The sequence below is a fragment of the Dinoponera quadriceps genome, unplaced genomic scaffold, assembly GCF_001313825.1.
Source record: "Dinoponera quadriceps isolate SergipeBrazil2010 unplaced genomic scaffold, ASM131382v1 scaffold424, whole genome shotgun sequence".
Lineage (NCBI taxonomy): Eukaryota > Metazoa > Arthropoda > Insecta > Hymenoptera > Formicidae > Dinoponera > Dinoponera quadriceps.
The window spans coordinates 1593646-1609232 of NW_014554557.1; the positions used below are offsets into that span (position 1 = coordinate 1593646).

General features: G+C 42.8%; 3 protein-coding genes across 5 annotated transcripts; 1 reads left to right on the plus strand and 2 right to left on the minus strand.

Annotated features, from left to right (window-relative positions):
• Positions 1-309: 309 nt before the first annotated feature.
• LOC106752006 (peroxisomal membrane protein 11C) lies at positions 310-3681 on the minus strand. 3 transcript variants are annotated; one of them, XM_014633349.1, is made up of 6 exons: positions 3504-3681; positions 3081-3356; positions 2757-2935; positions 2564-2635; positions 2211-2469; positions 310-2105 (listed from the first exon to the last, which is right to left on the minus strand). In XM_014633349.1, exons 2-5 carry the CDS (start codon positions 3324-3326, stop codon positions 2253-2255), a joined length of 714 nt encoding a protein of 237 aa, XP_014488835.1. In that variant the 5' UTR covers positions 3327-3356; positions 3504-3681; the 3' UTR covers positions 310-2105; positions 2211-2252. The 3 variants fall into 3 exon arrangements, with proteins under 3 accessions (XP_014488835.1, XP_014488832.1, XP_014488834.1); XM_014633346.1 differs by having other exon boundaries at positions 310-2469; XM_014633348.1 differs by having other exon boundaries at positions 310-2469; positions 3081-3369.
• A 91-nt stretch (positions 3682-3772) lies between these two features.
• LOC106752068 (armadillo repeat-containing protein 5-like) lies at positions 3773-9301 on the plus strand. The gene is made up of 6 exons (XM_014633474.1): positions 3773-4162; positions 4855-5075; positions 5166-5909; positions 6091-6275; positions 6555-6807; positions 6891-9301. Exons 1-6 carry the CDS (start codon positions 3926-3928, stop codon positions 7840-7842), a joined length of 2592 nt encoding a protein of 863 aa, XP_014488960.1. The 5' UTR covers positions 3773-3925; the 3' UTR covers positions 7843-9301.
• Positions 8289-13210, minus strand: LOC106752069 (cytochrome P450 315a1, mitochondrial). Its single transcript, XM_014633475.1, has 6 exons — positions 12662-13210; positions 12345-12535; positions 11804-12138; positions 11365-11589; positions 10674-10886; positions 8289-10577 (listed from the first exon to the last, which is right to left on the minus strand). Exons 1-6 carry the CDS (start codon positions 13159-13161, stop codon positions 10461-10463), a joined length of 1581 nt encoding a protein of 526 aa, XP_014488961.1. The 5' UTR covers positions 13162-13210; the 3' UTR covers positions 8289-10460.
• Between the last annotated feature and the right edge of the window lie 2377 nt (positions 13211-15587).

Consider the following 15587-nt stretch of genomic DNA (forward strand, 5'->3'; position numbering starts at 1 on the left):
TTTTATCGTAAACGAATTTTAACGAACCCTCGTCTATATATACAGCGCGTTGTTTGAGAGAGTTTCAATAAGTCGTGCCTTTTAAACATAAACATCCTCATAGATTTTCCTCCGAAAGTGGCGAACGTGAATTATTTTCTAATTGTTGTTACCACGTAAACGAGCCCGAATCTCTTTGTATGATGTGACAACTACGCGCGTGTCCATGCCGATGAGAGTCTTCGAGATTTCACGCTCGTTCAGTTGGACAATCGATTCCAGTAGAACGATCTAGAGAAAAAGAAGGGTGAGGGAAGAAGGAAAGTCATGTGGAGCGGGTCCCTCGTTTTATTGGGATACATTGTTCACTTGAGAAGAGATGTACGTGTGGAAGTTGGAAAACTTGTGCAGGCGCGGATCCGCGTTCAATTATCAGCCGTGCTAAAATTCTGGGCCTTATTAGAGTCGGTCAGGGAAATCGTGGGGCTGGATTAAATGCCGGACACCGTTGTATTTTCTAATGCAGTTGCAATCAGCGTTCCCAATGATTTTATGAGATACGATATATCTAGTAAAAAATTGAGGGGAGGGACGAGGAGAAGGGAAAATTATCGCTTTCACCGATTTTTATAAATTTAGAGGCGTGATAACTTATTATCAAACCTCACGTTGAAGAACATTCCAGTGTCGCGTTTATTTCTGCGTCATGATCGCCCTGATCGACACGTAGCAGAATAATTTGTTATTATTACGAAAAACGGAGACCATTGCCAATGTGCATGGGAACGTTAAGCTTTTCAGGGAGTAGGGTCGAGTCCCATCGTCGATTGGATTTGATCAAAATTCGAGTGTGGGGCCGTTTGATGTACAACTTGGGTGGGCCTCGATCCGCGTGAACCGCGTTGTAATGACGTAGATTACACCGTGGATAGATTCTTCGTTTTACGTTCAGACGAGAAGTGCCTCTCCTATCCTTTAGCTTTTATTGATAACGTGTTTAAGGGTGGAAATTCGTAACGACACGACGATACTTGTTAACGACGTACGTGTAAAATAGGAAATTTTACGACACACTATCGCATGTAAACCTGACAACCGACAACCCAAAACCATTTAAAGAAATACTGACGAAGCTTCTGAATATAAAGAAAAGAGAAAAATTTATATCCAATTATTATGGACAAAAAAAACCTTATTCACTACTCACGTTCAGCCCCAAATGTAGCCGTTTGATATTCCAACCGCGTTAGCATGCATGCGATACTTGTATCGGGAGAATTATATTCAACAACAGTTGAAACAGGATCGCCATTGCGTCCTCTTTAACATTAATTACGGTATGTGAATAACGCGGTATAACTTTTTCTTATTATATATAGAATGTTCTAGCACCGTCACTGAATATTCTTTGATGGTTTTGAAATCAGTATTTGCTTAACCAATAACTTCATACAGATTACCTATTCGTGATATTTTAATTATTATTTAATTTTAGAAATTAAACAAATTTTTTAAATCTAACGTGATCTTTGATAGAAATAGAGTAACTTATCGTTAACAAAGATGTAATAACAATGGTAAAGTAACTTCCACACCTTCATTCCCATGAATTCCCATGATGTTATTAGAAATAATGCAATTTTCCTTTTTCCAAAAATGCGTATATATACAAGATAATACAATTGGTGTACTATAACAAATGATACAACAAGGTATAAAAATATATAACAATACTAATTCCCATATTTCCGTACAGGATATTTCTGTTCTCAATGTGTAACATGTTAATGTTTCAACACCCATAGTAATAATTAATAACATTAAATACAGTAATAAAATATATACAGTTTATATAATGTTGAATACAACATTATCAGATTCAATATCATATTTCAATTATATATTTCAATATTATATAATATTGAAAAAATATAATATATTAAACATATATACATATATATTAAAATACATATATATATATACATATATATTAAAATACTCGAAATATTGTACTTAATTGGTTTCGAGTCAGCGCCGCCTTCTTCATGGATTTACTTCCGACGTTTCATGAACGAATCAGCGCTAACTCGGAAACCAAATCAAGTATTTATCCACACCACGGTAGCCTAAAGGAACAAAATTTGAAATATTGTTACAAAGTGTTTCTGTGAAACACGTTTAAAATTCATTTCTTTCATATGTCCCATCACTACTTATATGATATATAATACCTTCTGTTTTCAAGATAGCAATGAAAAAAATTCCATATATCGTTAGGAAAGTTTCTTCGTTTCAATGTGACTTTTAAGAGCTTTATAAATCGCGATTAACGCGGACATCGTGCCGAGCGCTCCTACTTGCCAGGTCTGTAAACGCTCTCCCCAAAGTACGCCTGCTGGTAAGTAATTAATTGCGTAACCAAGATCCAGCAATAAGCACGTGCATATCAATACTTGGGAAGTACGTTCTTTATTGATTTCTTTCAATTTTCTAAATTTGGTAAAAGAAACAAATATATGTTGATTCCTCTATTAATTATCTCTTCAGGTATATTATCATTGCTAATATAATATATATTACTTACAGTACGTCAGGTTGATGAATTCTTTCCAAGTTCGTTTTACGTATTTGAAGATGTTTAATTTTTCTTATTGACCTGTAAAAATAAACGCTAATGAGAGACATCTTACAGGCTATTAAGAGATCAAAGTATCAAAAACATATTTGTATTTTTTTAAGTTTCCAGAGGATATATCAGAGAATATATTTTTGCTTACTTCAGAAATGACAGGTGTATGCTAAATATCCAGAGCAAGGTTGTAGCTAAATTCCATTTATCAACATTGATTAAAACAATGTCACGTACACCAGCCCAATAAATATGTTCTAAAGCACAATAGACTACATCTGTAGTATTTTGTAGCACCTGAATCCATCTGATTAAGCTATCAGGTTCCTGTTATTAAGAAAAACAAAACAATATCAAGTAAACACGTAATATACAATATTTTAGGTAATTAACAATATTTAAGATTTCAGACATAGACACAATATTTCTTAAATTTCATATTATTCTACAGGTATATGCATATTTTCTTTACCTCCTTTCCCCATCCATATTTTATGACAGAACGTAATGTTGAAAAATCATCCAGCAGACGCAGTAACATTCTACACTCACTCATTTCGTTCCCAATATCCTTAAATTTCTTTTGAGCACTCTTGGACGGAGTGCTTACAGTGAGGAGCTTTGTTAGATACGACAGCATCTTCAACAATTTATCTCTGCCGGAATATGTATCCAAGTAATCCGCCATATGTACAACATACTTCGCAGCTTTGCTCATATTTGCAAATGGTGAGATCAATCGGGATATCTGAAAATAAAATCTTAATATTGGTTATAATATATATATTAGATTGTAATATATAAGAAATTTCAAATTATTTACGAAGAGGGCAGTAATATTTTCCCTTCATATTTATTTTATTCAATAATAATACCAGTGGATAATCTTACGTACCGAGAAAATACGTAGTATGTAGTTCACCTTTTATGTAACACCAATGGAATATAATTTAAACATTAACAACTTAATCTAACTAGGACAACATATAAAATTCCACTACAGAACATTACGAGAGTGGCTTTACCACAATCGTGACAACACGCGGACTATTCAGCGTCATCTAGCGATGGTACCTCCATTATTGTGAATTACGATCGGATGCACAAGAAAGCAAATTACCAACCGCGATAATTGGCGATTCGCGCGCAGTGCGCACGCGCGACGCTGAATAAACGAACCTACGTTCGCTCGCGTGGGGCGACGCAATTTTGAGGTTATGTTACATCGCGAATAATCCCAATTTTCGATTGGAATTATCTGAAATTTCCGCGTACGCGAGGTTACGCGCGACATCATTGACGAGGTAGGACGTGACGATGTCGGAGTTGTTGGATGTGCAAGAGCTGAAGGAGCATATTCGAGTGAACAGCAAAAGTGATATTGTCACCTGCCTCTCCCAGCTTAGGAACGAACCATTGCGTTGCAAAGACTTCACCAAGAACGGTGGCCTTAGCATCCTTGTGGAATTATTACGCAGCTCGAATCGAGCCATAATCAACATGTGCCTGAGTATCTTGGCAAACGCTTGTATATCCTCAGATGCCAGGGAGAAGGTACAATTTTTTATTTTTATTTTCGGCTTAGCTGTCGATCATTTCGAGTGCGTCTTCGTATTTATGCCAGGGTCGTAGTTAGTGACATGACGAGGAGGCGCAAAAGTGTTATCGTTGGTGAATTTACAGATTACTATATCTAAAGTTATATCGATAATAATAATTGTAATTATAGTTTACAAAAACCGACTTTTTCAATTTTTCCTCGAAAAATTTTTTCCACCGAAATATATCCGTGAAGAAATCAAGAAATCCGTGGAAAAATTGAAAAATAATAAAAATTTTTTTTTTCTACTATCTGCGGAAAGAAACCGAAAAACCGCGGAAAAGTGGAAAAATGCTTAAAATCTTTACTATGATATTTACAATAAAATTAATCGATTAATTGTGAAATAGAATTATTTTTTAATCGCGAATTATTTATCTTTTTTTAATTTTTAAATGAAATTTAGTAGTTCGTTTTCGAAGAGCACTTTTCAATACTTATCTCTCGACGAGCTTCAGAACACACCTGGTGTCCGGTAGGGAAATTAATCTCCTGAAGTTTACTTAAAAAGTCAATTTTTCTATCGGATACAAATGTCAAAAAAACTCATAACTTATGTTACACATATTTATAATTAACCCTGATATCTCTTGTTTCTCTCTGTTAAATATTGAATGTAAATAACACATACACATATGTTTCTCAGGTACAAGGCAGCAATATAGGGGACAATATAATACATATCATGAAGAATCATACATTGGATTCTAAGGTACACTGCCGCGCTTGTAGACTCGTCGGTAACTTGTCGGAATGCAAGTGGCACGCGGAGGCATTGTACAATGGTGGGGTGATAGAACCGCTGACGACATTTTTGAAATTACAAACGAACAGGCAAACTTATTTAACGGCCATCAGAGCGATTAGGTGCGAACGAAAGTGATTTTCGCCGATTATTCATTCACCGATCATTCATTCCGACGCCGTGCCTAACATTCGTCGTTTCTGAAATTGCAGGAACATTTGGAGTTTTTACGAGGGTAGCAGGGAGAAGATCTTACAGTTGCAAGCAGTCAGACTGATTGCTCAGTTATTCGTCATGGCCGAGGATAAGAAGTACACGGAACTAATGGACGTGTGTCTCAAAGCCATGTGCACGTTTCTCGTCACGCAGGACAAGATCGCCGACTTCGTACGCTGCAGTGCGCAGATGGAGGCGGACAAGGACAAGCAGGGCTACAAGGCTCTCATACTGTGCTGCATAAGAGGCAACAATCTGGCCATCAAGTGCCTTTGCAATCTCTGCCAGTCGACGGGCTGTCGGTTAGTGTTGGGTACCCTCGGAGTTGCGGAGCTGCTCATAACTATCACCAGAAACGGCAGCGCCGGCGACGGCGAGCTATTTAGGAAGGTAGTGGTCACCTTATGCCTGTTCTGCCAGGAGTCTGTGCACCGCATGAAAATGAAGACCGCCGGCGGGCTGGAGGTGTTTGTGATGCTGCTGAAGCAGCCCAAGTTCGCCAAGTATCACCCTATACTTCTGGACGCGCTCACGCAATTCGCGTACTGCGACAACAGCATCGTCACGTTGACGAAGCACGGCCTGCTGGAGGTCTTGATGGCGAAATTGACGGACTCGGTCGCCGATACCACGGTCATGGAGACGAGCGAGTTGAGTCCTATTAGCAGTAGCAACGGGTCGAATAAACGCTGCTACGGTTCCACGCCTTGCCGGAAGTACAGCCGGATCAGCGAGGGGAGGTGAATTTTTATATAGCGGTATATAGAATTAAAAAAAGAAGTTAGAATTAGTTCTTTAGCTTCGCGAGTTCGTACAATTATTTCGGCATAGACAAAATTCGATCATCTGATCGATCGGGTTGAATTGTGTCACATTTGCATTACATTGCATTACACAATGTCACATTGTATCACCTTACAGGTATAGCAGATACTACACTATGCACCGTTTTGACGGTGATTCAAGTCCGGGAAGTTCGACTAGTGTCTCCTCGTCGCCACCTAGCACGCCACCGTTATTATATTACGATTTCAAGATGGAGACCGATAACGGGGACGATAATTACAGTCCTGTTTACAGCGACACGGAATGGGGCGACGACGAAGGTAAAGTATCTTACAAGCATTACGAGTTCTTAGATTTGTAAGAAACGCGGGGCGATATTTGAGGGGGAAGAATATAGCAGGAAAATTCAAAGTGAACGCCAATTAAAAATTTATATTTCATTGATTCGCGTTCTGTGAGGAGATACTTCCGAATCGATCAGATATTTGCATGATTTTTCTAAATGATTATTAGTTATAAATTAATAAATTAAATTGTTATAACAAAAACATTTCAATACGTTTGCGATTCGCATCGTTCAATCTGCGTGGCCGTTGCAGAGCCGGACGAAGAAGCGGACTCTCTGAAGAGCTGCAAGTCGCTGACCATCGACGCGGACAATCTTCGCGATTCTGAGAAAGCCATCAAAGGGGTCCTCTGCGCCTCGACGGCGTTGCTGTTACTGTACCGAGTGAGCCTGCTTCCGCAGCCCATCTACCGACTGGCCGATCCCATGACCATCAAGTCTCTCTTGATTTACATCAGTCGCACGAAAAACGAGAAGGCCATCACTATATTAATCAGGATCGTGAGGTAAAACAGAGCTCCTGTTACCCCCGTCTTATATTTCACTTACGTACGTGTCGTTAACGGCGGCGTCTCTCGCTCTTTCGCAGGAACGCGGCGTACTTCATGCCGCTGCTGAAGCAGGGTTTCGTGTTCGACGTGCAGGGCGTGCCGGAGTGGGGGGAGTACATTTTCCACCTGCGCAAGGTCGCGGAGACCGGCGGCGCGTTCGGCCAGTTATCGTCGGTGTTGCTGCGCGGCGAGGAGCGGCACAAGTTGCTCTTCGCGGTCTCGATACCGTTCCTGATCGTGCACTCGCGCATCACCCTCAAGTCGCTGCTGCACAACCACGGCGGGCTGCAGATGATACTGCGCCTGCTGAGCGAACCATCGCACGAGCTGCACGAGCGTGCGATCTGGTCGATCTGCCGGCTGGCGGCCGCGCTGCAGATCCGTCCGGAGGCGGTGGACAAGTCCGGCCCGGCAACCGTCGCGAGCAGCGTTCTATTCCTCCGCGAGTACCCCCGCGAGAGCAGCCACCCGCAGCCGTCGCCGACGGTGACGTTCGAGCTGGACGACGGCACGACCGTGGACGCCTGCCGGCGCGTCCTCTGCCAACGCTCGGACGCCTTCCGCGCGATGTTGGAGGGCAACTTCAGCGAGTCCGGCAAGCGGCGCGTCAGGCTGAGGAACGCCTCGCGGGACGGGCTGAACACGCTGATCCTGGCGGCGAGCGGGATCCCGTACACCCACCGCAGCATCGAGTCGCTGTTGGACGCGGTGCTGTTGGCCGACAAGTTCCTCATGCCGGATCTGTCGGACGCGCTCACCGACAGCTCGGTCGCCAAGCTCAGCCACGAGAACTTCAGCCGCGCCTGGTGGTGGGCCAAGACCAACGCATGCCACGAGCTGCGCTCCTGCTGCGTCAAGACCTTCCTCACCGCGAGCATGACGAACGGTCAGACCGTGCAGGCGTTCCGCGACTTCTCCGCGACCGCCGCCTTCGACGAGTTCCTCGCCGAGATCCGGGAGATCATCATGGACTTGTTGTGCCAACCTTAGACGCACGGGTGTATCCGCGGTGCGTGTGTGCAATCGTGCTCTCGACCGGTAATTCGTAGAACATAGATTCCCTTGTCGCGTATACGCGTAACGTTATCGTCCGACAGTCGGGTGTTCTCTCGGCAGACACACGGTGGTTGCGTGTGATCGTTGCTGCGACCCTTGTCGCTCGTGTCCGTCGTGTCTCTCGAACGCAGAATCCCCGTAGAAATTAGGATCCTCGATGGTCGCGAAGATCGTCGTCTCACGAGCGAGTTTTCTATCCCCTGAGGCTCCTGTTTCTCTTGTTCTGTAACTTTTAACGTGTGCGTTACAGGCTAACGCACAAGCATCGCAACGACGCGCGTTTACGATTACGAAATTTCCAGTTACAAGTTACAGAAGAAGGGAGACGGGCTGCTCCCTCGCCGCGTCGTCGTCCGTTTGTCGGCGGCGTCAGGAGCGAGGAAACGCTTGCCGAGAATTCTTCCGGTGTACGTTCAAATATACTCGCACAAAATGACATTTATGACATCGATTCGGGACACTTGGAAAATACTTCGAACACTTTCCTCTTGCTCTAGAAATTAATAATAAATGACTGTAAAATTAACGTGACTTTAATGTGAATGTGAAATTAACGTAACTTTCCCCTCTTATTATTTCTCACGATCTTGTCACATTTTACATATTTATTGACATTTGTTGATTGTTGTGTTTCGTTGATTTATTGATTGCTATTTATGGATTGTTCGGGCGAAGGTAAAGTGTTCGGTGTATTTTGTAAGTGCTAAATTGATCATAAGCGTCATTTGGTGGGCGTATCTTTATATTTGAATATGTACGCAAGAAATGTCCATGGATTTTCTCGCTTCTGATGTCGTCGTAAAACAAGACCAATGGCGAATATACGGGAGCCTTAATTTGATAACGCTTATTTTTCTCTAGCAGAAACTCCGAAGAATTGTACATTGGATCGTTCAACGTCTATATTTAAAGCTTTTTACTAATATATATTTATTTATATGTAGATGAGACATCGGCTGTATCTCGCAAAATACGAACGTAGGAAAGGGGAAAAGGGGAAAAAAAGATGTATGCAAGTACATCTTAGAGTGCAACGTTAAATTAAAGAGCTTTCGGCTCTACCTCGTTCTAAATGGATCCGAATGCTCGGAAACGGTCTCTCTAGAATGAGAAAAGGGGAAGAAAAAATAAAAACGAGTGAATCCAATTATCACGGCTTGTAGTTGGTTTGTTTTTATCCGTAGCGGACTTCCGGTTACTCGCGGAACCCTGTAAATTGCGGGACGATCATACGTATTCACAACGATATTGTATCTATATTAATGCTGTATATATTCCGTGAATTGTGCTAAAGTACATCAGCGAGAGATGTATTCACGACGGCCGCACATGTGCTCGAAGCATTTGTATATACACTGAATGAAATAAAAATCCTGAAATTTTTAAATCTTAACCCGCAGCCACTGTACAATGAGATTCCACTGTACTTTTCACACACACACACACACACACACACACACACACACACAATGTGACGTATTTTATAAAATTTTTAAATGTTATACAGTTATATTAATACAATAAGGGAGCAACTATCAAGTGCTATAGAAGGCCTTGTCAAATAACTAATTCTGATATTGACACGTTACATCAAAATTGCTCTCTTATTTGATTAACACTTATTCTCGACATTGATCCTTTACGTTTAAATGAAGATTTAACGTATATATATTTGAAAATTGCATTTATTCGTTATACTATTGAACATATCTTGGGCTCGTCGTCATTTACAAAATCAATTCACACACATCAATATCACCTCGTATCGACATGAGTTTTACTTTACGTCTCGACAAAATAAAAAAAATATCAATTCGAAATTATAAGATACAAGCAGTAATAAATATGTGCGCGTCGCAAAGTGTCAAGTGCCGTGTCATATTTTTCATTCTAGTGTCATCGAAAATGTAGAGAAAATCGTGGCAACTAAATGATTGACACGTGTAAACGGTTTTTTCAATCGCAGGCCGCTTGATATCCTAATGTTAAATAAATAGTTAAAAACGTCTGGAAAACTTGTAAACTTGATTTCAATATCCGTCAATCCAAGAATCGTCAGAATAATGAATAATTTCTTAAATTGCAGCAATTGCATCGATATAATATCAATCTGATAGTGTCCACGATTATAATCTTCATGACGTGTAAAAGAGTGAGATTTAAAACGATCTCCTCAAACTATGCCAAAAGGCGATAATGTCAAAGATTAAAATGTTAAAAAATCCACAAAAATTACGGCTTCTCTTGACGAGAATCACATAACGACGAGCGATGAGAGAAGTATACATTCGTTTCCGCGTTTACTATACACGTATGTTTGTTAAATAATATAAAACCTACAAATCCTACAAAATATTATATACATACAAAAATTCGTGTAATGTGTATATAATATTTTTTACACATGCATGTACACCTAACAACAAATAATGAGTAAAATAAGGACGTTAATCTTAATTTGATTCGCATCGCATTGTCAAGGGTAATTGGATCCACTTTACGTGTTTCGTCCGTCGAACTTTTTCGGCTGCTGATTACTGAAAATCAGTTATTCACACTGTCCTTTCTGTCATTTTTAGCTTAATGGGTTCTGACGGTACAGTGATCATGTTTAAAATCATTTTTATGCGCTCACGATTCTCGCAGTCGATTCTGAAGTTTTTAATTAGCTGCAATAGAATGATATATCAAATAAAAAAAAATATATATATGTATATGTATATTTACGATTTTACATAGCCCCGATACGACAAACGATGACTTACCTGCGCCAGCGTGAGATATATTTGCGTTTCCGCGAGTTTGCGGCCGATGCAGCTTCTTGCGCCCAACGCAAACGGCAATGTGCCGTATGGATGATTTACAGCCTGATAATTACCCGACTCCATTCTAATCCATCTCTCTGGCTGGAACTCTTCTGGCTGCGGGAAGTACTTTGCGCTGTGGCCGCTCGACCAGACCGATAGGATCACCAAGTCCTGAATCGAGAGAAAAATAAAGTCATCAACGTGCTGAATCTCGATATATCGTAGGTAAGGTTTTCACGCGACCGTGAAAGCTGCGATTAAGCTTGTAGTCGTAGCTAGTATGTTTCATGACTGAAGTTTACATTTACATTGTTGAGTGAAAAATTAGAACATTGAAGTACTGTTACTGTTGGTGTCTTCTGGGCAACTCGAAACTTGTCCCACGTGAAATATTCAGATCTGAATTTAGAGTTTCTTCGGGAGTTTTTTATTTGAGTCATATATATATACGACACTATACATAAGTGTAATTAGAATCTGAGCACTTCAGCTGAATCAAGTTTCAAGTTACGACCGTTAGTATGGATCTAAGACGTGCATTTCTTTTTGATTCGTTGAATAAGGAGAAACCGTTACTCACAACGCTACTTCGCTTATCTTATAGCTTATACTTGCGGTTGCACCGTGGCGAGTTCGTTCTCCGGATTACCTCCTTTCTCACGAAGTAATCGCCGATGAAATTGTTGGCCGCCATATATCTTGTGAGGAACGGTGCCACGGGATACAGCCTCAGCGTCTCTTTCAACACGCCCTTTAGCAGAGGATGCTGCGTGGTCTCCTCCGGTGACAGGTACTTGATATCGTCGAACAACTGGTCTTGCAGTTCGGGACAACCGCTAAGTAACAGCAATGCCCATTGCATCGTAGTCGCGGACTAAATTACACAACATATCAAGTATTAATTTCCATATAGAGAGAATGTGTCCTTTTAATCGTAATTAATTGTAATAATGAAAAATTCTCTCCGAAAAGTTCCGAGGAAATTTTTTTCTCAGCTTCGAATCGATTTTAAAATGATAAATTTTAAAAACAATTTTAAAATAATAGTAAGTTTTAAAATAATAATATTAGCCAACTTAGGAGCGCACCGTGTCGCCAGCGGCAATGATGAAGTCAGTGATGATTCTAATGGCATCTTCACCTTGGATACCATTGTTCACCATCAACGATAGCAAACCGTCGCCGCCTAACTGGATCAGTTCCGGTACCATGATGTGCACCGTGTCCAGGATCGTGTCAGCGGTCGCAACAAACTTCGTCCAGCTCGACAGTTTCAGCCGCATCGCCAACTTGGCCGACATCATCGATAACACGACGGATTGCTCGAAAATCTTGTGCACCATCAGCGCCAAGTACTCGTATCTAGGAGCCATTTGCTGCTTACAATCTGACCATCGCGAGCCCATGAGGATCGCCAACATTACTAAAAGAGGAAACAAATCCAGATCTCACACTGCCGGAATATTTAACACGTTGAAGTGTAAGAGTGACTTTCATCGAACTCCGATTAAATCGACGATTTAAAAGAACGTGGCGTTAACTCGGAAATCAGTTGAAATCATTCTTATTATCTCATCGATCGGTTCAATTTGAGTTTGACGGGGGTCACCCTGAGACGAAAGAATGCACCTTCCATAGACCACTGATAAAGCTGATATTTCAGGTCCCTGATCGTTGCACCGTCACGGCTCTCGGCCCTCCAGTTCTCCGTGAGGCTCTCGGCGACCTCCTGACAGGGCCCGCACATCAGATCCGTCGAATTCGGCATCAGCATCAGCTTGTTAAGGATCCTTCGGTAATGCAACCATTCCTCCCCGTCCCTGTGACAAATTTACATAGAGATACGGTGTTTTGCATAAAGAGATTATCTAAGAGATTACATAAGAAATATATATTTTAAAGGGAACGTGTGTCCTATGTAAAGCCACTGTGGAGAAACAACGCACATGAAGAGCAGTCCTCGGCGTTGCTGCCGCATCTCGTTGTACAGCAGCCAAGACTCCGGCAGGAAGTGGCGCGGCATGGTGCCCTCCAGCCGGAAGATCCGCCGGAACTCGTCGGGCGAGTTGACGAAGACAGCGCGCACCGGTCCGACCTGCTCGCGGTAGACCGGGCCTAGCTGTCGGTGTCGCTTGTCCACGTACTCGTGCAGCTTCTTCCCGCCGCCGGCGATCAACAGCGACAACATCGTGCCGATGAGCGGAAGTCCGCGCGGCTCCGGCGGTCCCCTCCTCGCCTCGTGACCCGGCTCGCTCGTGTACGTTCGCAACGATAAAATATCACTTCCTCCTCTCGTAGCGTGTCTCCTTGCCGTCGGACGGTCGACGTTGTCCTTATCGCTCGACACGATGAACGCCGAATATGCCGACGTCCCCCAGAGCGAGATATCGAAGTCGCCCGGGCTCCGCAGTAGGCTCCTCTGCGCGACCTTGCACACCACGTGCATCTTGATGGCAGCGACGGCTGCGACGAGCTTCACTGTCAGGGTGGTAACACCGGTGGCCATTCAAGATCCAGGTAGAACAGATAGCACAAGAATATTCTATAAATGGTCTACTCTACATATAATTAGTAATTATCTAATAATAATAATAATGTGTCGATTGTACAAACCACATTTCTCTAGTTACCTCAACGTTTACCTTATCGTTCTCCTCGGTGTTCAAAACGGCACTGTGGCCGTCGTCTATTATTAATATATTATATTCCGAGTGTAAACACAAATAACGTCGTGCACTATTATCGAATGCTTTATTTGGAAATCGAGACAGTCGGTTACACTTCGCTCCGGCTTCGTCCGCGCGTGCCGCCAATGCCATGTCGTTCGTTCACTCGTCAACTCGACTTTTGCGCTTCGATATATACTTTCGTCTCGCATTTATCGTCTTAACGCATTTACATTGCGTCGCGCTCCTCACGGTAGACTTTTTCCCTGTTCCCTCCGAAGCGCCCGATAAATAACGCTTATCTGTCCATCCGGATCGCGACGAGGACTGCCGTTTCTTTCGTTTATCACGGGCCGACTCTTTTATCTCGTTGTTAATTGACAACGCACGTGTGATACATCGTGTATCTATGTGGGATAGGATATCTACCGATATCTAATCTATCGTGACGCGTCCTCGCGTCCTACGGGAATACGTAATCCCTACGGGAAGGAATTCGCCTCCCGCGACGAAATTTTCGCACGTTTCGTTTTTCTTTGTTTTTTTTCTCCCTGCGCGTGCGAAAGAAAGCTCTCCTTCTTTTTTCCACTTAAAAGCGTCTACGCCGCTTTATCTCGCGCGCTCTCCGTCGCACTTGGCCGCCCCATCGAACTGTTTTTTCCGCTTGTACATCGAACGTACGTCGTCCCGCTATAGTTAACTCAACACATGCATTCTTTCGCGCGACAGATAGAAGGTGCAATTAAAAAACAGAACAATACGGTAACGTGCACTTTAAGCGCGACAAGTTGTAAAGAGCTTTATCTTTCGCTGACGACGAGACGAAACGCGTAGCGTTTCTCGCCGGTGAACACGAAACCCGTTCACGGTCAATGGAACGATACATGCTGCGAGGCGAATGTGCTGATCTGACTGCAATCGCAAAAACCGATGCACTTTCTAACGCGTGAGCGACTATGTCGATTGACCGGACCGAAATCGCAATCTCGAAAGTGCGAACGTTAACGATAAGACGGCTGTCCTTTAGTCCAGTGTCTCTCAAACGTGCGCGCGTGCACTTTAATTCGCACGAATTTTTTGGTCCGTGAAATTTTCGCGTATGCTGTATCATTCCTTAGATTAAAACTTTTTACCGTTACACAATTTTCAATCTCTCATATGTACATAAGGTTAAGGTTAAGGTTAAAGCTATTATAAGGCTTTAAAAAAGCTTCTTAGGCTTTAAAAAGGGGCCTTAAAAAGAGCCATCGTAACTAGAGTTACTTTTGCGATCTTCAGACTTGTGAGTAACGCTGGAAATCATGTAAATCTCTGTCTAAGGAACGGCATACACGACGCCGACCGTACTTCTGGAAATGTCAATTTAATCGACATTAGTGTTCATCGAGAAAAAATCAACGTCTGTTACATCCGATTGTTCCTTCCCTCTCTTGCGATCCCCATTTTGTTCCTACTCATTAAAATAAGGCCTATTCTGAAAATACTTTCTTCCCGAAATTATTGTACGAATTAATATTTTTTTACGCGAACATGCACTGTTGAGGAAACTACGAGCTCTTCCTGCACCGGAGCGTCCGCAAACTGTGACATCCGCGCACGAATTTTCCCGGCACTCCCCGGACCCGATGCACACGAACTCCGCGAGCCGAACTCATCCGGCGAGCATCCCGAACTTCACTGCTTCGCGCGGCTTCCCGGCTTCCTGGTGCCGGGCCGCGCGAAACAGGAAAGCGCGACCGGAAGGAAACGAAGCGGGGCGGAGCGCAACGTAGCGCAGCGCAACGCGGCGGCAGCCGATGATCGCGATGACCTTTTCGGAACCAGCCGCAAGAGGATTCGTGAGTTCGCAGGCCAGCAGGAGATCGAATACCGTTCCCCGGGCATGCCGTTATCTAGAACGGTCGTTCCCCGCAGTTTTATCCCCTTCGCGGCCTCGGTCAAAGCTGCACGATCGAACCCTTCAGTCCGGATCCACGATAAAGCTGCAACTAGCATTTAGCCCTCTTATTCGAAGGATTGTAGATTCCTGCGAATATATATTCCAATCGATGACTTATCAATATTCGAAGGGTGCTTTAATGTTTCGAATAACACGTTCTGCAATAATTTCCTGCGACGTATCTGACGTAGGTAGAACATTTATGCAGATAGGTGGAACATATACGCTGTATCCGAGCAATCGGGTTTCCCTTCCCTCACAAAAAAT

Bases quoted from the DNA above. Each gene is read 5' to 3' on its own strand.
- LOC106752069 (XM_014633475.1), bottom strand. From the start codon at position 13,161: ATGCACGTGGTGTGCAAGGTCGCGCAGAGGAGCCTACTGCGGAGCCCG. The intron at 12,139-12,344 runs GTGCATTCTTTC...TTCCTCTTTTAG, and splicing joins TTATCAGTGGTCTATGGAAG to TAATGTTGGCGATCCTCATG. The intron at 10,887-11,364 runs GTAATCCGGAGA...CTCTCGATTCAG, and splicing joins ATTACTTCGTGAGAAAGGAG to GACTTGGTGATCCTATCGGT.
- LOC106752006 (XM_014633349.1), bottom strand. From the start codon at position 3,326: ATGAGCAAAGCTGCGAAGTATGTTGTACATATGGCGGATTACTTGGAT. The intron at 2,936-3,080 runs GTAAAGAAAATA...TCTTAATAACAG, and splicing joins AATATGGATGGGGAAAGGAG to GAACCTGATAGCTTAATCAG. The intron at 2,470-2,563 runs GTAAGTAATATA...TACCAAATTTAG, and splicing joins ATTCATCAACCTGACGTACT to AAAATTGAAAGAAATCAATA.
- LOC106752068 (XM_014633474.1), top strand. From the start codon at position 3,926: ATGTCGGAGTTGTTGGATGTGCAAGAGCTGAAGGAGCATATTCGAGTG. The intron at 4,163-4,854 runs GTACAATTTTTT...TATGTTTCTCAG, and splicing joins CCTCAGATGCCAGGGAGAAG to GTACAAGGCAGCAATATAGG. The intron at 5,076-5,165 runs GTGCGAACGAAA...CTGAAATTGCAG, and splicing joins ACGGCCATCAGAGCGATTAG to GAACATTTGGAGTTTTTACG.